This window comes from Bidens hawaiensis, unplaced genomic scaffold (genome assembly GCF_021521415.1).
Source record: "Bidens hawaiensis isolate Kalapana, Puna unplaced genomic scaffold, B.hawaiensis_p1.1 tig00016829_1, whole genome shotgun sequence".
NCBI classification, from domain to species: domain Eukaryota; kingdom Viridiplantae; phylum Streptophyta; class Magnoliopsida; order Asterales; family Asteraceae; genus Bidens; species Bidens hawaiensis.
In genome coordinates this window covers 229,853-239,472 of record NW_027492551.1, presented here as the reverse complement: position 1 = coordinate 239,472, position 9,620 = coordinate 229,853, and the positions used below count along the sequence as shown (strand labels likewise).

General features: G+C 34.7%; 1 protein-coding gene across 1 annotated transcript; it reads right to left on the bottom strand.

Annotated features, from left to right (window-relative positions):
• Positions 1-1,504: 1,504 nt before the first annotated feature.
• Positions 1,505-7,822, bottom strand: LOC143552230 (importin subunit beta-1-like). Its single transcript, XM_077042505.1, has 3 exons — positions 7,694-7,822; positions 2,597-5,049; positions 1,505-2,519 (listed from the first exon to the last, which is right to left on the bottom strand). The coding sequence occupies exons 2-3, from the start codon at positions 5,017-5,019 to the stop codon at positions 2,321-2,323; spliced, it is 2,622 nt and encodes an 873-aa protein (XP_076898620.1). The 5' UTR covers positions 5,020-5,049; positions 7,694-7,822; the 3' UTR covers positions 1,505-2,320.
• Positions 7,823-9,620: the final 1,798 nt, after the last annotated feature.

Sequence of the window (9,620 nt, the reverse complement as noted above, 5' to 3'; positions counted from 1 at the left end):
GAATATGATGACACGATTTTTTCTTTACAATTTCTAAAGGAGACATTCATGAGAATAGACAACTTGGCCTTTAAGATTAACAAAAATAGATATTGAAACTAAGCAACCAATAAAAAAGATAAATCCAAATTGGACAATCAAGAGATGACAAATGGGAAGTGTTGGCTAAGACAACTAGATTTCACTCGGCACAAAATTACTTCAAAAGTACAATAAGGTTCACGAAAACAACAAATCAAAATTACGAGTGTAAAGCGGGGGCTATGTACTAGACGGCGGCAAAATTTTAGCCCTCATTACATGTGCATGAATTATTTAATTGGACAAAAACATAGGCTAAACTTTAACCAATAGGATTTAGCGTTGCCTAATTAGCTGGTTTGAATGTCTGTTTTTTAATTGTCTAAAAGTCAATGTCTATTTTATTAATTTCAAAGGTCGACTTCTTTCGAATTTTAAGATGGTACTTTCTTCATTAATGTCATATTATACTTTTACTGATTTTAGATTCTAGATAAAACATTTATTGAATTGGATTTTATTTGAAAATCTAAAGGCAAAGTTTTTGATAATTTTGGTAAATGATGGAAAACACTGCAAGTAGTGGAAGCAGTAGCACTAGGAAGAGGATGAGCACAACACAAAACACTTTTATTTTAATATTATTATGAAAATTAAACCTAATTTTATTAAAATGATAATATGATTAAAATATTAAACAAAAACTCCTAAAGAGGAGACCAAATGTTGGGTAAAAGTAATACGCAGCAACTCTACATTACCCTTGAAGAAAAGGAAACAATAATAATTTGCTTTTTAGTTTAACTTTTAAGTTTAATTTCTATAATATATTTAAGATTTTGGAGGATTATTGAGGGATCATCAACAGGGGCGTTTAACGACGGATGGTTGCAGCTGTTAACCGGCTTGTTTTTGGTAAGATGAAAACTTCACACATTTTAGACAAGATGAATTTCAAACGGCTTGTTTTCCGTAAGATGAAAACTTGTAACCTAACTTGAGGTTTTGTGTAGTCGGCCAGTTGGGTGACCCCCCTGCCACCTCACCCGCTAATTATATTGTCACCTCACCGGCTAATTATTTTGTTTCCACTTGGCATACGCACCTAAAATGGAATAAGCCCTATTAGGCGCTAGGCGCTAAATAGTTACAAAGCGGAGAGTAAGGAGTGCACAGCAAAAGCTTATTCCAACAAATCAATTGCACTCACTAATATTAATTAATATTAAATAATAATTGTGTTTTCAATTAAAACATTACACTTTTTCAATATAAAGTTAGTTAGAAGGCCTGACGTCTACATGGTAGCGACATGGCGGCCATACATTTTTCACTTTTCAGTTAAAACACTTAAAACCACTGCACATAGTCTAATTGCAAAATAAATATATGCCAAAGCCCAAATTATACAGCAAAATAAAGAAAAAAATTCAATACATATAAAGTTTGGCATTCACACAAATCCATAAGTGGTTGTTATGTTTCACTTGATAGCAAAATTAATATGCCAGATTCCAAAATTACAAAAAAGTAATCCCATCTCCTATCAAGCAACAACCAACCTTCATCAAAATCCTATTCCCACACACCTTTCATCACAAGCTGTGACATTTTTTTTAACAAAATGCCATTTTTACTACATTTTGGGAATATCACAAAATAGGATTTACACATTTCAAAACATATATGCTTCAACCTTTTTACACAGACCAACCATCAAAATAGAAAAACAAAGATGATTTCTTTCATGACTCCATTGTATTTCAACAACTTCAAATACAAAACCTACTGACAATGCAAAAACTCTTTTTAACGTCCTGAACGTATGTGACAGACACATGATGCCGACTAATGCAAGACTCAAAACTGACTCTCTAAGAGCATAAGATTTAAAAAAAGATGGTATGAATGGAATGGAATGAAAAAGAAAAAAAATGTATGATGCAAAATGCAATGTGTTCCTGATATGTGTGCTAACCCCCCCCCCCCTAAACCCCCTTTTCCCAAACCGACCCGAATGAAAAACAGCAAGCACGATGTGTTTTTGTGACCCGTACCCCGACAACCAAAGCCACTATGCTCTTTTTGACATGTCACCGCCGTTTTTTTCCAAAACCATGAAATTGCCAATTTACCCCTGGTGACAAAAGCAGCTAGATACCAGCTTGACTTGACCCGAACAGACCTGACCCGACCGTTGAATGCAACCCTGGACCTTGACCTGACCCCGACTCGACCAAATGCATGCAGGGACTTCTAAATGAAAAAGGAAAAAAAGAGTTTAGTTCTGTACCAAGCCTTAAACAGAAATGGCACGACTGATAGCCAGCTTGGCCCACTCAGCAGATTCCTTAATCAAATGATCATCCGAAGACAAACACTCGTTCAGAAACTCTTTGCTTGAAAGTGATTGTTGAATCAGAGACCCCGCGTTAGTTCCAAGTGTATCAGCCAAATCTCCAAGAACACCGATTGCAGTTTTCATCACCACTTCATCCCTGAAACATCAACACAAAATCTTTAGTTGCAGTTCAGTAAAGTTACATAAAGAAACGACTTATAAGAAGAAACTCACATGTCTTTCTCCATGTAAATCAGATCCAGAAACTGGAGAATATGTGGAGCATATGGAATCAGCAGCTGAGTTTTAGGCGAGTTCTTAAAACCCTGAAAGATTCCAGAATAAGCCTCCAATATACCGTTTCTCAAAAGATTGGAGTACTCGATCATTTCATCGTCAGCGCCAGAAGTATGTGAAGATAGCTCAGCAGCACTTTGAAGCATAGGCATAGCATACATCAAATACTTCTCAAAATTATCCCCAATCGCAAGTGAAATATCACCAAAACATGAAAAAATTGGAGGCTTAACAGATCGATGCAACTGATTGCTTGATAGATCTTTAAGAAGTTGAGTCATGATCCCGTCGCACCATGGCAACACTTTTTCTTCAAGTGCCCTGCAGATGTCGCCCACCACACCTACAGTAACTGCACAGACTTGATATTCTTCAAAGTTTTGTAGGCCCAGTTCCAAATACTTGTGGAATTCTGGCATGTATTTTGCAAAATCAGGCCCGGTTGCATAAGCAAGAGCTCCAATAGCAAGCATGGCTTCTTCATGAACTGTGGCACTTCGAAATGCAAAGACCCTAAGAAAAAGGCTCATGATCTGATCTGCATGTTGCATGAAAGCGTACTTTGTTGCATCTGATGATGCTGCAAGCTTCTGAATGAATACCTGCAAGCACCCACACAGTAACCCTTGCAGCTCGTTTTGTTTTTCTCTTTCATCAGAAGAAAGCTTTTGTTCTTCAAGTGTTTTGTGGAGTTCCATCATGATAATTGGTACCAACTGTAACACCATGGGAACTGTTTCATCAGTAGAACACCTCACAACTTCGTTTAATGTTTCATAAGCAGCAGTTATCAATCTGGATTCTCCAGCATCTTCTCTGTGAGTAACAGTCAAAAGAGATTGAACAATTTCTTGAAAAAATGGAGTCAAAGGAGATGACGGGCCAATGTCGTCAAACCCTAATGCGAGAAAATAAAGGGCCCCACAAGCTTTCTCGGCCACATTCGTTGCATCTTTCATGCTATGTAAAAGAACTGTGATAATCTGCTGGCAATTTGCTGAAGTAACGATTGGTGTCTCCATAGTCGAGCCATGAAGAAACTCGAATATTCTTCCAAGGGTCCAAGCAGTGGTGTCTTTTACATGGCTGTTAGGATCCTTAGTCAAAGCGGTCAACATGAAGTTGAGAGCAACGTTTACAAGTGGAACTAACTGGTTTGGTGACGGGCCTTCTAGAATGGAGCCAAATGCATAGGTAGCAGCTTCTCTTTGCCTCCAATCAGGTTTGGTAATATTTTCTTCAATGAAAGGCATAACAAGTGGAACAATATCATTTCCAACAGTTCGAGCCACCAAACCAAGACACGTGCCACCAGCCATGGCTAGATTCCACGCACCCTCATCTTGATCCTGGTCTTCTTCTTGCTTCAGTAAAGTTTCTAGAAGCATGGGTACAAGTGCAGGAAGAGCTTGTTTTATAAAGTAAAAACAAGGGATATCAGAAACAGCAGTAGAGAAATCACCACCATATTCTTCCAATATATCTATTTCCTCATCACAAATCGAGCTCCAGAATTCAATAGCTTGTAATGCTACTGGCTCTTCATCCTCTTTTACAGCTTTAGCAGTAATATTAAAGATATCTTGCATGTAAGGGCCCAGCTTCTCATAATAGCTTGATGAAATAGAAACCAAACACTCAAAAGCAGCTTGTCGAATTTTCACTTCTGGCGAGAGTGTTGCCTCACAAACAACTCTCATAATATAATCACGCTCCATATCATTAGTAAAATTTGCTTGAGCAAAACCAAGAGCATTATACAAAGCTCTTGTTGCAGCAAGTCTCACATCATTGCTTGCCTCACTAGCATTCATGCCTTGAACAACAGCCGTGAGTATTTTATTCACGTGATCTTGTTCAACAGCATCTGGTGAAACCTCTTCACACAAATAACCAAGTGTTTCTAAAGTAGCTTGCTTCACATGAGGCGGAACTTGGTGAATACTTGACAAAAGTGAACCAATGAGCTCGGGCCATTGTTTTTGTGGCAACTCAATGCCAGCAATCTTAGCAATAACCTGTGATGCAGTAGATCGTGCCTCAGAAACAGTAGATGTGAGTGTCTGCAACAGGTATGTTTTGATTTGTGTCTTGACACCAACATCTATTGATAACCATCTTTGTATCAGTTCATATCTTCTGTGCTGCTCTTTTGCATCCAATGCGTTTTTTAGAACCAAACCAGCTAATTTACGACTGTCAACAGGCTTCTCATCATTAGCAAGTTCTGTAGATAGAGATAATAGAAATCCAGATGGATTTTGGTCTTGAAATTGCTTTAAACTTTCTTCAGCATGTTTACGAACAGATCCATCAATCGACTGTGCACTCAACAGAATTTGAGTAACTTCAAGTGCCATAACTTTTTAGTAAACACTCTTTTGAGGGAACTGTATTACCATAAGATCAAAAAATGAGATGCTTTGAAAACAAACAAAAAGAACTGAAAAAAAAAGCATAAAGAACTGAACTTAATCCTTAAAATAAATACATAAACCAAACAAAAGAACGAGATTAATGCTTGAAACGAGTTTGGCCCTGTTTCAGAACTTAAAACATGACTGAAACACGACCACACAGATCGACTAATTCAATAAATTTCTAAAAACATGCATAAAGAGCATTTATGTAAATAAAATTAGATAACTAACACGTGTCAGTAAAACCAGTTTAGCTTAGATCTGAAAAAAATCAAATAATATCGTCATCATATCAAATAAGCATACACCTACTTCTTATGTGAACATCAAATGTACACCAAAATCATAGCCATATAAAAACACAACATCATCGAATAGATCAGCCACATGAGAAAAAAAATTATTTTGACTTCAGTACTACAAGTATATATAGATTATCCACCACCACATAGACTTAAATTATGTCCTTAAATAGACACCATTATCATTGTCATACAAAATCATAGCATCAGAATTTAAAAAAACTATGATTTTGTCTCCAAATACGTAGATTATCCACCACCTAGCACCAAAATCTTAATCATAACAACATCAAATAGGTCAACAACAATGAAATAAATTTGAATCTTAGTTCAAATACATAGATTATCCACCACCAAATAAACTCAAATTATGTCACCCAAAATCTTAATCATAACATCATCAAAATTGTCAACAATGATAATTTTTTTATCTACTTTCATACAATATCTTAATTGAATTTATATGTAATGATCAATAAATTAAGTTGAATTCTAGATATACACATGTCAAATCCTAGCAACGAATCTATAATAAATTCTATATTCTATAAAGAAGAAAGATTTTCTATTGATAGTTGGACTGGAATTGACGAACACTTAATACCAATATTATTCTTTATTAGTATTAGTGTCCAATAAAAATAGAAATGGGGCTCAACTACAATAAAAATAAATTTAAAAAAAACTATGATTTTGTCTCCAAATACGTAGATTATCCACCACCTAACACCAAAATCTTAATCATAACAACATCAAATAGGTCAACAACAATGAAATAATGTTGAATCTTAGTTCAAATACATAGATTATCCATCACCAAATAAACTCAAATTATGTCACCCAAAATCTTAATCATAACATCATCAAAAATGTCAACAATGATAATTTTTTTATCTTTACTTCAAATACATAAATTATCCACCACCACCAAAATCTAAATCATAACAACATCGAATAGGTCAACCACAATAAAACAAATATTAATTTTGAATCCAAATACACAGATTATCCACCACCAAAACAGACTCAAATTCTGCCCTAAAACCTAATCCACCGACACCAATAACAACCACTCCGATCTACAGTAACTAAAGGCTAACAAAACTGCAACCAAAACAGTTATCAACCGACGACAACCGCTGCACACTAAACCTAATCGGTTACACAACATGCACAGATCAGATAATACATAGATTAACCACAATAAAAAAAAACTTGATTTTTACTTCAAATACATAGATTATCCACCACCAAATAAACTCAAATTCTGTCAGACCGAAACCTTAATCATAACATCATTAAAAAAATTGAGTTCGCTCCAAACACAAATATTATCCACCACCAAACTAGACTCAAATTCTATCCTAAAACCTAATCCACCAAAACCAACAACAACCCATCCGATCTACAGTAACTAAAACTACAACCAAAACTGTTACCAACCACTTCGCACTAAACCTAACTGGTTACACAACACACGCAAATCAAATAACACTAGATTATCCACCACCTAAACACTTTGATTTTTACTTCAGATACATAGACTATCAACCACCAAAACAGACTCAAATTCTGTCACACCAAAACCTTAATCATAACATCATCAAATAGATCAACCACAATAAAAAAATAAAAAATAAAAACTTCATTTTTACTCCAAACACGCATATTAATATATTATCAACCACCAAACTAGACTCAAATTCTATCCTAAAACCTAATCCACCAAAACCAATAACAACAACTCCGATCAACAGTAACTAAAACCTAACAAAACTGCAACCAAAACCGTTACCAACCACTTCACACTAACCATAATCAATTACACAACACACGCAGATCAAATAATACATAGATTAACCACAATGAAAAAAACTATGATCTTTACTTCAAATACATAGACTATCCACCACCAAATAAACTCAAATTGTTTCACACCAAAACCTTAATCATAGCATCATAAAATAGATCAACCACAAATATATATCGATATATATATATAAACTGAGTTTTACTCCATTACTCCAAACACACATACTATCCATCACCAAACTAGACTCAAATTATCTCCTAAAACCTAACAAAACTGCAACCATAACCGTTACCAACCGCTTCACACTAAACCTAATCAATTACACAACACGCACAGATCATATAATCATAATAACACTATTCCGACTAAAAAGCCCCAAATTTAACGAACATATAGTCAGATCGGAGATCAAATTGTGTGAAATGAAACGTTGAAACGCTAACGAATTGATGAATCGAAGTGAAATGAAGCGATTAGAGAAGCTAATTGCGTTAATTACCTGATGATTGAGTATCCGATCAGCAAAAAGCGGCGCGTATGAAACCCTAGAGAAAACAATGACTGAATGAAACTTTGAATGAATGCGTATCTGTCGAAAGTGTTATTATTAATATTAAATAAACAGTTAATTAATTACTTCAAATGTAGATTTGAATATGAGATAACTGCACATATAGTCCCTGTTATTTGACCGAATTGTAAACTTGGTTTCCAATTCATTTGAAGTTTGGGTTGGTCGGGTTCAGGTTATTTGGGTCGTGCCGGCCAGGTTAGTTTGTTCTGTTTTTTGTATAAATGTAAAATGAAAAATGAAATAATATGTTGTCTTTTTTACAAAATCATTATGCCACATTAAAATTGTCATCAAAATTTAAACATTGTTTGACAGTACAAAATATGATATGATAATGTTTAAAAGTTTCAAAAACTTGATATTCAAACACCAAAAATCCAAATGAAAAGGCATCTATAAAAACAAAAATAATTGTTCCGTTTTTTATTGGGATTCGGGTTTAGGTTTTCGGGTCTGGATGTTCGGGTTTTTTGCTAGAAAAAGGGTGACCAAAATAACCAACCTATTTAAAGTTTGGATTTTTCTGGTATTTTGTAATTTTGGTTCGGTTGACCTTAGATTCGGGTTGAGTTTTGGGTAAAAATGACAGTCATAGCCCCTCGTTAATCCCAATTAATTTTAGTGGGAAAGTGATGACATGTGTCATTCATGTAAAGGTAATTGTATCTTTTTAAAATTTGAAACCCTAATAAAATAATCTTTCATGTGAGGCTAATCCCCTTTTATTTCAATCACTGATAAAATTGAATGTCTAGTATAAATCAAAGGTGATGAAATCGACGTTAGAAATTCTAGATTAATATTCCAAACACCAACATTTCAAAACCAAAACGCATCTATAAAATATGAAAATAAACGTTCGTGCCATTATTAGAATCCGCGTCCTGAGTTTTCTGGGTCCGAGTGTTTTGGTTTTTTGCTTGAAAATTGTGACCCAGTTACCGGCACATTTAAAGTTGATTTTTCAGGTATTCTCTAATTTTGGTTCATGTGGCTTCAAATTCGGGTCCGATTTTGGGTATAAATGACATCCCTGGTCCCTACATATCCTCTTTCATACACATTCGGTCTAAGTTTGCAATTTTTAAAATATGAAACCCAAAATTGCAACATGGTTAAAACAATTAGGACAGTTTGTGTAATTTTGTCTTCAAAATATAAGGCAGTGATTCGGTGTTGGGATGACCACTGTAATTGCCGAGTGTACGCAGAAATTAAAAGAAGAACCCAAGTGGCCCCACACGTGGGGTCCCATTATTTGAAGTGATGATTAAATGATCAACGGACAGGATGTGATCTTGATTCATCTGACAACTAATATGCGGTGCACAGGTTAATAATTGTAAAAGATATAGCATAAGGATATAAAGACAAATAGTACGGCAGCCATTTACTTGTTACAAGTCTTTTTTAACTTCACTTGCTGACTTTATAAATTAAATTAAAGTAGATTGGTCATTAATCAACTTACTAATAATTAGTAACATAAATGAACCATGCCGGTTTGCTCGTTAAATAAGCAGTTTTGAACATTTTGTCAAACGAAATTTCGGTCTATGTTTGTTCGTTAAAGAATCAAACTTTAATAAGTTCGTCCGTGTTCATTCATTAATTTTATAAACAGATACTAAATGAGCATTAGCAGACACAAATGAACGCAACCGGCCACTAACAGACACAAATTAACATAAAAGACAATATATTAGATTGAGAATAATTAATCACCAAATCAACACAGTGTCACCCAAAGTTTTAGAAACATAGTAATCATAAACATAATAATAAAAATATTGTAATATTAAAGAATAAACAAAAATAGTAATAGCAAAATTCTAATAAACGAGCATATATG